Source organism: Narcine bancroftii, chromosome 2 (assembly GCF_036971445.1).
Source record: "Narcine bancroftii isolate sNarBan1 chromosome 2, sNarBan1.hap1, whole genome shotgun sequence".
NCBI classification, from domain to species: domain Eukaryota; kingdom Metazoa; phylum Chordata; class Chondrichthyes; order Torpediniformes; family Narcinidae; genus Narcine; species Narcine bancroftii.
In genome coordinates, this window is record NC_091470.1 from 82,043,241 (window position 1) to 82,056,209 (window position 12,969).

The 12,969-nt window shown below is 41.9% G+C and overlaps 1 protein-coding gene across 3 annotated transcripts in view; it reads left to right on the top strand.

The window, feature by feature from the left end:
* pcmtl (l-isoaspartyl protein carboxyl methyltransferase, like) overlaps positions 1–12,593 on the top strand; it is a 28,603-nt gene extending 16,010 nt beyond the window's left edge. For 2 of the 3 annotated variants that reach the window (XM_069917260.1, XM_069917261.1), the window contains 5 exons: positions 8,759–8,863; positions 9,989–10,109; positions 10,223–10,308; positions 10,913–11,082; positions 12,357–12,593. In XM_069917260.1, coding sequence (XP_069773361.1) covers positions 8,759–8,863; positions 9,989–10,109; positions 10,223–10,308; positions 10,913–11,082; positions 12,357–12,369 — 495 coding nt within the window. In that variant the 3' untranslated portion in view covers positions 12,370–12,593. Of the gene's footprint in view, positions 1–8,758; positions 8,864–9,988; positions 10,110–10,222; positions 10,309–10,912; positions 11,087–12,356 lie in introns of all 3 variants that reach the window. The other variant, XM_069917262.1, reaches the window with a different exon arrangement.
* Positions 12,594–12,969: the final 376 nt, after the last annotated feature.

Genomic DNA, 12,969 nt, shown 5'->3' on the forward strand with positions numbered 1-12,969 from the left:
AAGGAGGCAAAAGAAAAGCTTTAGCCGACAATGTGAAGGAATATCCTGAGTTTTTACAGGTATATTAAGAGTAAAAGGATAGTAAGGGACAAAATCGGTCCTCTTGAAGATCAGAGATGTCGCTCTGTATGGAGCCAAAAGAGATGAGGGAGATCTTAATTTTTTTTATCAGTATTCCCTCAGGAAATAGGCACAGAATTGTTGGAAGTAAGGAAAACAAGCAGTGAGGTCATGGGACCTATACAGATTAAAGAGAAGGAAGTGTTTCCTGTCTTAAAGCAAATAAGGGTGGATAAATCCCCAGGGTCTGACAAGATATTCCCTCGGACCTTGAGGGAGGCTAGTGTAGAAATTGCAGGGACTGGCAGAAATACTTAAAATATCCTTAGTCACGGGTGTGGTGGCAGAGAATTGAAGGGCTGCTCATGTTGTTCCATTGTTTAAGAAAGGCTCCAAAGTAACCCTGGAAATTATAGGCCAGTGAGTGGATATACAATTATTTGGATAGTCAGAAATTGATTAGGGATAGTCAACATTGGCTTTGTGCATGGTAGGTTGTGTTTTAACCAATCTTACAGAGTTTTTTGAGGAGGTTACCAGGAAAGTTGACAAAGGAAAGTCTGTAAATGTTGTCTACATGGACTTTAGGGGCCTTTGAAAAGGTCCCACATGGGAATTTAGTCAAGAAGGTTCAAAAGCTAGGTATTCATGACTGGATTCGACAATGGCTGGACGAGAGAAGCCAAAGAGTAGTGGTGGATGATTACTTCTCAGACTGGAGGCCTATGACTAGTGATGTGCCTCAGGGATTGGTGCTGGGACCAATCTGGATGATAATATGGTAAATTGAATCAGCAAGTTTGCAGATGACAGTAAGATTGGAGGAGTTGTGGACAGTGAGAAGGTTTTCAAAGCTTGCAGAGGGATCTGGACCAGCTGGAAAAATGAGCTGAAAAATGGCAGATAGAATTTAATGCAGACAAGTGTGAGGTGTTGCATTTTGAAAGGACAAACCAAGAAAGGATGTACATGGGAAATAGTAGGGCACTGAGGAGTGCAGTAGAACAGAGGAACCTGGGAATACAGATACATTATTCCCTGAAAGTGATATCACAGGTGGATAGGGTTGTAAAAAGAGCTTTTGGCACATTGGCCTTCATAAATCAAAGTATTGAGAATAGGAATTGGGATATTATGAAGTTGTACAAGACATTGATGAGGCCAAATTTGGAGTATTGTGTTCAGTTTCAGTCACCTAATTACAGGAAAGATATAAATAAGATTGAAAGAGTGCAGAGAAGATTTACCAGGATGTTGTCCGGACTTCAGGAACTGAGTTACAGGGAAAGGTTAAACAGGTCAGGATTTTATTCCCTGGAACATAGAAGAATGAGGGAAGATTTGATAGAGGTATTTAAAATTATGAGGGGGATAGACAGTAAATATAAATAAGCTTTTCCCACTGAGTTTGGTAAACAAAATCACAAAAAGTGAGAAACAAACCAGAGGACATTGGTTAAGAGTGAAAGGGGAAATGTTTAGGGAGAACATGAGCGGGAACTTTTTCACACAGAGAATGGTGGACATGTGGAATGAGCTTTCAGCTGAGGTGGTAAATGTGGGCCCAATTTTAACATTTAAGATGAATTTGGATAGGTACATGGATGAGAGAGGTATGGATGACTATGGACTGAGTTTTTTTTAAAATTTTTTATTTTTCACACTATGAACCACATTGATCAAGATACATACATTTTTCTTTTCAAATATATACAGTGTCAATTTCTCCCCCCACTTCCCATCCCACCCTCCCTACCTCCCCTCCCATTCATTTAAAGTTCAGAATCTAAGATACATTAAACCCGTCAAACAATGTTGTCACTCAATAAAAATAAACAAGAAATTCCACTGAGTCAATTCTTTTCATTTCCTTCTCCTTCTGTCATTTTAGGTGGTAGATGTCCCCGGTAGGTTTTCTCTATTGTGTTTCATGTATGGCTCCCATATTTGATCAAATATTGTAATATTATTTCTTAAATTATATGTTATTTTTTCTTATGGAATACATTTATTCATTTCTATATACCATTGTTGTATTCTCAAGTTATCTTCTAATTTCCAGGCTGACATAATACATTTTTTTGCTACAGCTAGGGCTATCCTAACAAATCTTTTTTGTGCACCATACAAATCAAGTCCAAATTCTTTGTTTTTTATGTTACTTAGGAGGAAGATCTCTGGGTTTTTTGGTATATTGCTTTTTGTGATTTTATTTAATGTCTGGTTTAGATCTTCCCAAAATTTTTTCACTTTCTCACATGTCCAGATTGCATGAATTGTTGTTCCCATTTCCTTTTTACAGCGAAAACATCTGTCAGATACTGTTGGGTCCCATTTATTTAACTTTTGAGGTATAATGTATAGCCTGTGTATCCAGTTATATTGTATCATCCGTAACCTCGTGTTTATTGTATTTCTCATAGTTCCAGAGCATAGCTTCTCCCATGTTTCCTTCTTTATCTTTATATTTAAATCTTGTTCCCATTTTTGTTTAGTTTTACCATTTGTTTCCTCATTCTCCTTTTCTTGCAGTTTAATATACATATTTGTTATAAATTTTTTGATTATCATTGTGTCTGTAATCACATATTCAAAATTACTTCCCTCTGGTAACCTCAGACTGCTTCCCAATTTGTCCTTCAAGTAGGATTTCAGTTGGTAGTATGCCAACACTGTATCGTGAGTTATATTTATCCTTCATTTGTTCAAAGGATAATAATTTATTTCCCGAAAAACAATTTTCTATTCTTTTGATCCCTTTTTTCTCCCATTCTCTAAAGGAAAGGTTATCTATTGTAAAAGGGATTAGCTGATTTTGCATCAGTATTAGTTTTGGTAATTGGTAATTTGTTTTATTCCTTTCTACATGAATCTTCTTCCAAATATTGAGCAGATGATGTAATACTGGAGAATTCCTACGTTGTACCAATTTTTTATCCCATTTATATAATATATGTTCAGGTATCTTCTCCCCTATTTTATCTAGTTCTAATCTAGTCCAATCTAGCTTTTCCCTTGTTTGATAAAAATCTGATAGGTATCTTAATTGTGCGGCTCTATAATAATTTTTAAAGTTTGGCAGTTGTAAGCCTCCTTGTTTATACCATTCTGTTAATTTATCTAGTGGTATCCTCGGTTTCCCCCCTTTCCATAAAAATTTCCTTATTATTTTCTTTAACTCCTTGAAGAATTTCTCCGACAAGTGTATTGGCAATGCCTGAAATAGGTATTGTATCCTTGGGAAAATGTTCATTTTAATACAGTTTATCCTTCCTATTAGTGTTAGTGGTAAGTCTTTCCAATGCTCTAAGTCGTCCTGTAATTTTTTCATTAGTGGGATAATAATTGAGTTTATATAGATGGCTGAGGTTTTTATTTATTTGTATACCTAGGTATCGTTTTGCTTGCATTTGCCATCTAAATGGTGATTCTTTCTTAAATTTTGAGAAATCCGCATTATTCATTGGCATTGCTTCACTTTTATTTGCGTTAATCTTGTATCCCGACACTTCTCCATATTCCTTCAATTTCTTATGTAATTCTTTTATTGATATTTCTGGCTCTGTTAAGTATACTATAACGTCATCTGCAAATAAACTGATTTTATATTCCTTGTCTTTTATTTTTATCCCTTTTATTTTATTTTCTGTTCTTATCAATTCTACTAGTGGTTCTATAGCTAACGCGAACAATAAGGGCGATAGTGGGCATCCCTGCCTTGTTGATCTGCTTAAGTTAAATTGCTTTGATATATATCCATTTACTGTCACTTTCGCCAATGGCCCCTGATATAATGCTTTAATCCAATTAATATATTTCTCTGGTAAACAGAATTTTTGTAGTACTTTGAATAAATAATTCCATTCTACTCTGTCAAAGGCCTTCTCTGCGTCTAAAGCAACTGCTACTGTTGGAGCTTTATTTCCTTCTACTGCATGAATTAAGTTAATAAATTTACAAATATTGTCTGTTGTTCATCTTTTTTTAATAAATCCAGTTTGGTCTAGATTTACTATTTTTGGTACATAGTCGGCTAATCTGTTTACTAATAGTTTAGCTATTATCTTATAATCTGTGTTAAGTAGAGATATTGGTCTATATGACGCTGGTGCGAGTGGATCTTTCCCTGTCTTTGTTATTACTGTAATTATTGCTGTTTTGCATGAATCTGGTAAGCTTTGTGTTTTATCAATCTGGTTGATTATTTCCAGGAGGGGAGGAATTAATAAATCTTTAAATGTTTTATAGAATTCTATTGGGAATCTATCCTCGCCTAGTGTTTTATTATTTGGTAGTTTTTTTATTATCTCTTGTATTTCTACTATTTCAAATGGTTCTGTTAATTTATTTTGTTCCTCTATTTGTAATTTTGGTAGTTCAATTTTAGTTAAAAATTCATCTATTTTGTCTTCTTTCCCTTCGTTTTCAGTTTGGTATAATTGTTCATAGAATTCTCTGAAGTTTTCATTAATCTCCGTTGGATTATATGTGATTTGTTTGTCTTTTTTCCTTGATGCCAATACCATTCTCTTAGTTTGTTCTGTCTTAAGCTGCCATGCTAGAATTTTGTGCGTTTTTTCTCCTAGTTCATAATATTTCTGTTTTGTCTTCATTATGTTCTTCTCCACCTTATATGTTTGTAGTGTTTCATATTTTATTTTTTTATCTGCCAATTCTCTTCTTTTAGTTGTGTCTTCCTTCATTGCTAATTCTTTTTCTATATTTACTATTTCCCTTTCCAACTGCTCTGTTTCCTGATTGTAGTCCTTCTTCATCTTGGTTACATAACTTATTATTTGCCCTCTGATGAACGCTTTCGTTGCGTCCCATAGTATAAACTTGTCTTTCACTGATTCCATATTTATTTCAAAGTACATTTTAATTTGTCTTTCAATGAATTCTCTAAAATTCTGCCTTTTAAGTAGCATGGAGTTTAATCTCCATCTATACATTCTTGGAGGGATGTCCTCTAACTTTATTGTCAATATTAAGGGTGAATGGTCCGATAATATTCTAGCTTTATATTCTGTTTTTCTTACTCTGTCTTGCATACGAGCTGATAACAGGAATAGGTCTATTCTTGAGTATGTTTTATGTCTACCCGAATAATATGAATATTCCTTTTCCTTTGGGTGTTGTTTCCTCCATATATCCAAAAGTTGCCCTTCTGGCATCGATTTAATTATAAATTTGGTTACTTTGTTCTTACTATTAATTTTTTTCCCAGTTTTATCCATGTTTGAATCCAAATTAAGGTTGAAATCACCTCCTATTAGTATGTTCCCTTGCGTGTCTGCTATCTTCAAAAAAATATATTGCATAAATTTTTGATCTTCTTCATTAGGTGAATATACATTGAGTAAATTCCAAAACTCCGAATATATCTGACATTTTATCATTACATATCTCCCTGCTGGGTCTATTATTTCCTCTTCTATTTTAATTGGTGCATTTTTACTGATCAATATAGCTACTCCTCTTGCTTTTGAATTATATGACGCTGCTGTTACATGCCCTACCCAATCTCTCTTTAATTTCTTGTGCTCCATTTCAGTTAAATGTGTCTCTTGCACGAATGCTATATCAATTTTTTCTTTTTTTCAGTAAATTTAGCAGTTTCTTCCTTTTGATTTGGTTATGTATTCTGTTAATATTTAAAGTCATATAGTTCAACGTAGCCATTTCATACTTTGTTTATCTTCCCTTTCCGTTTCCTCATCACCTTTCCTTCTTATCCATTTCTGCTTTCTTGTTTTGAACACTTTATAAGACAACATTTCTAAAACATCAAACATTTCCCTTATTCTCCTATCTAAAATTTCTTGAACCCCACTATCCCCTCCCCTTCCTGAGTTGCCCTTTATCCCTTGTCAGGCAACCACATCTCCCCTCTTCATTTGGATTTGCGAATTCACTCGCAAGCGTCAACTGATTTCGCAGTGACCGTAACTCCTCCCCACCCAGCCTCCCCCAGAAAAGATTTTAATTTTCATATATAACAAAGGTCACTCTCTTAATTCCCTCCTTACTTCCTCTCTTCCCTTTCTTTCCCTTATTAATTCTTATCTATACTCTATATATTTTCCTTTAAATACGGATACACTCATGTATACACATATACACCCATATACATATATATATACCCATATACACACATACATATAGTTCGTGGTCATTTTTACTCTCGTTACATGTCTTCATCTCTCTGCCTGTTTTGTAGTTGTTCTGCAAATTTTCGTGCTTCCTCCGGATCAGAGAATAGTCTGTTTTGCTGCCCTGGAATAACTATTTTAAGTACCGCTGGGTACTTTAGCATAAATTTATATCCTTTTTTCCATAGGATCGCTTTTGCTGTATTAAACTGCTTTCTCTTCTTCAGGAGTTCAAAACTTATGTCTGGGTAGAAAAAATTTTTTTGACCTTTGTATTCCAGTGGCTTTTTGTCTTCAATTATTTTCTTCATTGCTTTCTCCAATATATTTTCTCTTGTTGTATATCTTAAGAATTTTACTAAAATGGATCTTGGTTTTTGTTGTGGCTGTGGTTTCGGGGCTAATGTTCTATGTGCCCTTTCTATTTCCATTTCTTCCTGTAATTCTGGTCTTCCTAGGACCCTGGGGATCCAATCTTTTATAAATTCTCTCATATTCTTGCCTTCTTCATCTTCCTTAAGCCCCACTATCTTTATATTATTTCTTCTATTTTAATTTTCCATTATATCTATCTTCTGAGTTAACTGCTCTTGTGTCTCTTTAACTTTTTTATAGATTCTTCTAATTTCTTTTTTAAGTCATCTATTTCCATTTCTATGGCTGTTTCTCGTTCTTCCACCTTGTCCACTCTTTTTCCTATATCTGACATGACCATCTCTAATCTATTCATTTTTTCTTCTGTACTTTTAATTCTTCTTTTTATTTCACTAAATTCTTGTGATTGCCATTCTTTTATTGATTCCATATATTCTTTAAAAAAAAATCCATTGTCTTGCCTTTCCCTTCATCTTCCATTTCTCTGTGTTCTTCTTCTTCTTCTTCTTCCTCTGGGTTGGTCATTTGCTGTTTCTTTGATTTCTTTTTACTCTCTTCTTTCTTGTTCTCGTTATTTTCTATGTTCTCCTCTTGTTGTTGTGTTGTGGCTGTCATTCTCAGCTGTGGAGATCGACTCCTCAGCTAGTCCCCCCCTCCCGTCAGTGTTTTTTTTGTCTTGCGCATCGCGCATGCGCAGTTGCGCACTTTTGCTTGGCTCCGCGAGCCATTTTTGTAGTCCCGAGCTCGGGGCTTCAACTGACCTGAGGGAGCAGGCTTCTCTCTCCACCGCGGGCCTCCTCGGACAGGTAAGGCCTTCACCTTCTTCTGACGTCTTTTCTTCTTCTCTTCTTCCCGTTGCTTTCGACTTTTCTTTCTTCGCTGCCATTTTCTTCCCACCTTTATTTTCACTTTATTTTAATTTTCATGTTTGTGCCTTTGTGTTTTGCGTGTTTTTTTAAAAACTTTTCCGGAGTGGGCTGGAGTTCCCCGACCGGCCACTACTCCATCACGTGACTCCCCCTATGGACTGGGTTCAGGTCAGTGGGACTATGCAAAAAAAATGGTTCGGCACAGGGGCCTGTTTCTGAGCTGTATTGTTCTATGGCTCCATGGTTCCATAATTCTAAGGTGAGGGAGTGGGTTTTCGAAGGGAATTGAGGGGACAGTTCTTCTTTCAGAGGATGGAGAGCACGTGAACGAGCTGCTAGTTCACATGCAGACATGCTAGTTTCCTTTAAGAAACACTTGGATAACTCCATGGGTGGGAGGGGACTGGGCCTAATGCAGACAAGTGGGACTAAAAGAGGAGAAGGCACGTTCGGCATGGACAAGCTGGGCCTGTGGGTCAGTTTTGTGCTGCAGGATCCTATAACTCTTTAAGTTTCAACCACTGGGTTTAGGCCCAAGCTTTTTCCCTTCAAAGTGGATTTCAAATTTCCTGTGCTACAATCACTGTTCATCAGTTAATCCCTTCAAAATAATAGCAGATTATATTTAGAATAGCCTGATTCACTCAGAGAAACAATCCTGCTCACAGTGTATGAACAACCTCAAGGCTACTTTCGGCTATTTGATATGTTTAATTTATATAATTAAAGTTTCCCACAATTGTTAGTATCTTTCTTAGAAGCCTCAATGATTTCTTGATTAACATTCTGTCATACAATAACCACTATTAGGAGGTTTGTTCTGTTAAGAATTCGTATTGTTTCCGAAAACCCGTGAAGCCTTTTTCCATAGATTTAATGCTGCCTAGCTTCCTCCACTCATCAGATCTCATTCATTTAACATGCTGAGCTTCCCTGCAACAAACCTGTCTTTCATGGGATTTATCTGTGGCTCAACCACAGAATTGCAGAAGATGTAACGTGGGAGGCTATTTAATCAGCTGATGAGAAGCTCCTTTATTGCAAGTCACCCTTCGTAGGGTGTACACCCAGCTCCTGTTTGAATGTGCTGGGGGGGTTTCTATCTGGCCTGCCAGATCCCAGCTTTCTGAACCCCCTGAGTGAGCAGTTTGCAGCCAGGTGTTTCTGGTGTCAATGCCAGGATCTTTTGATGAAGGTGATGTGCTTGCTGAGCCTAGTTCTAGAGATGCATGCAGGAAGAGCTCCTGCCCTGGCCATCTCTCCTCATTAATTCCAATCTCATAGGGATGTCTCTATTCCCAGCACGCGCATGCCTTGGAATGCTTGAAGAATCACTTGTACGAGGGGGCCCGAGCCCTGGATGTGGGGTCAGGGAGTGGCTACTTGACAGCATGCATGGCTAGAATGGTGAGTGAAGACCATTGGTCTGGGCATCACTAGTCTGGGCACATGCAGTGTGGGCACTGCCCTGTTCTTGTGAATTCCAGAAATAAAACCAGAAACTGCTGGAAACACTCAGCAGGTCAGGCTCCACCTGTGGGAGGAGAAACAGTTCACAATTCAAGTCTAAGGACATTCGTCAGAACTGGGAAAGGGGAAAATAAGGCTCTTAAGCTGGAGAGAGGCTGTGGGGGGGGGGGGGGTGTGAGTGTGGGGTTTGTCTTTGATGGGGTAAGTCCAGGATGACCATAAGAATGAGCTGTAAACAAGGTGGTCTGATCAGTGAAGGAATGGGAGGTGTTAGAGAGCGAGAATGTAGACAAACGATATAAAATCTGTGAAATGCGGAGCAGGAACTTTGCCTGGCAGGTCTTGTCCTCCTCTCCGAGAGGGGAATAAGGGGAAGAAAGGGAAAATAAAGCAAACTTTCTACTTCAGTCAGGGAACTGATACAGACAGATGTCACGTGACCTGAAGTTGGAGAATTCAATATTATGTCCAGTCTTCTTTTTGAGTCTGGTGTTGGGGAGTGAGTGTGGGGTGGGGTGGGGGGGAGGGGTGGTGAGAGGCGAGGTAGGGAGGGGAGGGGTGATGTGTGGTATGGAGGGGTGGGGAGGGGAGGGGTGGTGTGGGGTATGGAGGGGTGGGGGAGGGTTGGAATGGGTGTGGTGTTGGGGAGTGAGTGGGTGGAGGTGGCTGATGCAATGATGGGGAGGGGTGTGGTGATGGGTAGGGAAAGAAGGGGTGGGTTTAAGGTGAAGTGAGGGCCAGGGATTGGGAATGAGGGGTAGATGTACATTAATGGGGAGTAATAGAGTGAGGGGAAGTGAGGAGATGAATGGGGTGAGGTGACGGGAAGAGGGGTGGGGTTATGTGGACTGGGGGTGGGGTGGTGACGGGGTGTGAGGGGTGGGAGTGAGGTGATGATGATTGGGAGAGGGGTGGGTGATGGGAAGAGAGATGGGAGGGGTGGGGTGATGGGGAGAAGGGTTCTGGATGGGGATGGGTGAAGGGGAGAAGGGTGCTGGGGGGTAGTGTTGGGCTGGAATGGTCTGTGCATTAGTGGTGACGGCCCCTTCTCTCTGTTGACAGGTTGGACCCTCGGGGATGGTGGTTGGAATCGATCACATCCCCCAACTGGTGGAAAGATCCATCCACAACGTCCAAGCGGACGACCCCAGGCTGCTGGACAGGGGCAGGCTGAAGCTGATGGGTACCACAGGGAATGGCGGGAGGGAGGGAGGAGCTCGGGGTGAGGTCTGCCCAGGGATGGGCTTAGACTCTGAGAGCCGGGAATCAAATTCATCCCTCCCCCTTCCCTTGCAGTGGGGGACGGCCGACAGGGACACCAGGAAGATGCGCCCTACGATGCCATTCATGTGGGCGCGGCTGCAGCTGCTGTTCCCCAGCCGGTAAGGAGCAGGTCCATCCAAACCCTCACCAATCTGTACCCTTTCTGGGTCAAGGACATCCTTCCTGTTGTTGGGTGACAAGAACTGCCCCAGTGCTGTCCCACCAATGTCCTGCCAATGTTTTACAGGATGTTCTTGCTCCCGCATTCAGTGATGAAGGCAAGCGTGCTAAATGCCGCTTTCGCCACCCTTTCGATCTGTCCACTGTGAACCTGTGGCATTCTCTGCCTCATTAAATATATTTAAGACACAGATATATTTTTGCATATCAGAGTTTTGGGGAAATGGCAGGTGGATGGAGAAACTCAGCAGGTCAGGACCTCACTCGAGCCCAGCATCTGCAGACTTGCTTGTTTAAATTTTGGCGGCCCTGATCTCATTGAATGGTGGATCAGGCTTGATGGGTCGGATGGACGACTATCATTTCTTATGTTCTCCCTACCTGTGGAGTTGAAGGGCTGTGACCTGCAGGGTTTGTGACCCAGTGCAGGAGGTGGGGTGGGTAAGATGCGTTAACTTCTCAAAGTGGCTCAGATGGGATTAGTCGAATCAGTCTGACTCCTCCACATCCTGATACAGCTCTCTCCCTCCTCTTCCCCTGCAGTTGCTGCAGCAGCTGAAACCTGGTGGCCGCCTGGTTATCCCTGTTGGTGGGAGCCAGGGCGGGCAGCTTTTGGAACAGTACGACAAGATGGAGGATGGAAACTTCAGCCGTACACCACTCATGGGGGTGATCTATGTGCCCCTGACTGACCGTGAGAGGCAATGGAGTGGGTAGGTGAGCTCTGGAGGAGGGGAGGAGCTAGTCTGAACTTGCCAGGTGTTGAATGAGGAGGTTAACTTTTCATTGGGGAGGTGGATGTCTGCTGAGGGAATGCTCTTCAAGATGGCTGGGGTGTTCTGTGGTCTGAAGTGAACAGACGTTGTTGTTCTGGATGTGTGGAAGGGCACGGGTGCACTAGTCAGCCATGTCAGTGGGGCACCTGTATTGTGTTGAGGATGTGTGTGTGTGTGTGTGTGTGTGTGTGTGTGTGTGTGTGTGTGTGTGTGTGTGCACGCGGTTGGGAGTGGAGGAGTGTGTATGAGTGTATTGGAGTGTGTGGGTGAGTATATTGGAGTGAGATTGGGAATGTGTGTGTGTGGCGGGGGGAGGTTGGGAGTGTGTGCGGGTATATTGGAATGTATGTGGATGAGTGTGGGTGAGTATATTGCAGTGTGGGATTGGGAGTGTGTGTAAATGTGTGTGGGGGGGAGGTTATGGGGGTGTAGAAGGTATATTGGAGTGTATGTGGATGAGAGTGGGTGAGTATATTGGAGTGTGGGATTGTGTGTGTGTCTGGTGGGGAGAAGTTATGGGGGTGTAGATGGGTGTGTGGGGGGGGAGGTTGGGAGTATGTGCGGGTATATTGGAGTATATGTGGGTGAGTATATTGGAGTGTGGGATTGGGAGTGCATGCGTGCATGTGTGTGGTGGGGAGAGGTTATGGGGGTGTAGATAGGTGTGTGTGTGTGTGTGGTGGGGAGAGATTATGGAGGTGTAGATGAGTTTGTGGTGGAGAGGTTATGGGGGTGTAGGTCTATGTGATCTCTGTGTGTGTGTGTGTGTGTGTGTGTGTGTGTGTGTGTGTAGGTGGGAGATAAAAGATTTGAGAGGTGTGTCTTTGAAAAGGTGCCTGCCCTGCATACCCCTCTTTTGCCCCACCCCTCTTGGCTGCTTTCACCCCTCTTCTGCTCCACCCCACCTGTCCCTCTCCTACCCCCACCCATTCCCCCCACCCCATCCCCCTTGCCACTCTTCCTGTCCTCTCCCCATCCATCCCTCACCTGTCCCACCCTATCCCATCCAGCCCCTCTTCATCCCCTTCTCCTGTCCCATCCATCCCCTGACCCCCAACACCCCACTCTCCTGCCCCCTCCGCATCCTGCCACTCTCCTCCCCCCACTCCACCCGTCCGTCTCCTGCCCATCGCATCCCTCTCCTGCCCTCACCCTTCCCGCCACTCTCCTGCCCTGCCCCCCAACTAATTGCTCTCTCTGCCTTAACACAGACAGGAACTGTGATGTCCCAGTGGCCGATCATAGCAAGGCGAGGGTGGCTGGAGGATTCACTCACCCAGTGTCTCAGATGGATTCTGACTCTGCATGGAGTTGGTGAAATGTGGGCAACAGCTGAGTTGTGTGAACTGCAGAGATTCTGTTGGGTCAAGGGGATTGAATGGGGCAGCAGGGAGATGTTGATATGAGGAATGCATCAGCAGGCAATTGGCAATAAAATACTCACTCAACTCGAGCGTCTCATCCTTTCATTAGAAAAGTTGCTTGTAAACTCTTCCATTCCTAATTAGACCTCTCTCACCCCGTTGAAAGGGTCAACCCATTGTTTGAATCCAGTGCATAGAGGACAGTGCACAGTTGCCATGTAATATTGTCCATTCATTTTACCTGCAAACCAAGTTCATCCACTATAGGAGTCACTGTTACAAGGCCAACTTGCTAACAGGATGAGGTGTAGAAATTCATCCCAAGTGTCCAGAAGTTTTATGTGATGACACAACCTCCCCAACAGAGAGAAATGGTGTAAATATGCTCACCATCCAGAGCCATGATGTCCATATACCATTGGACTGAGGAACAGGAGATACCTCGAATCTCTTGTGCCAT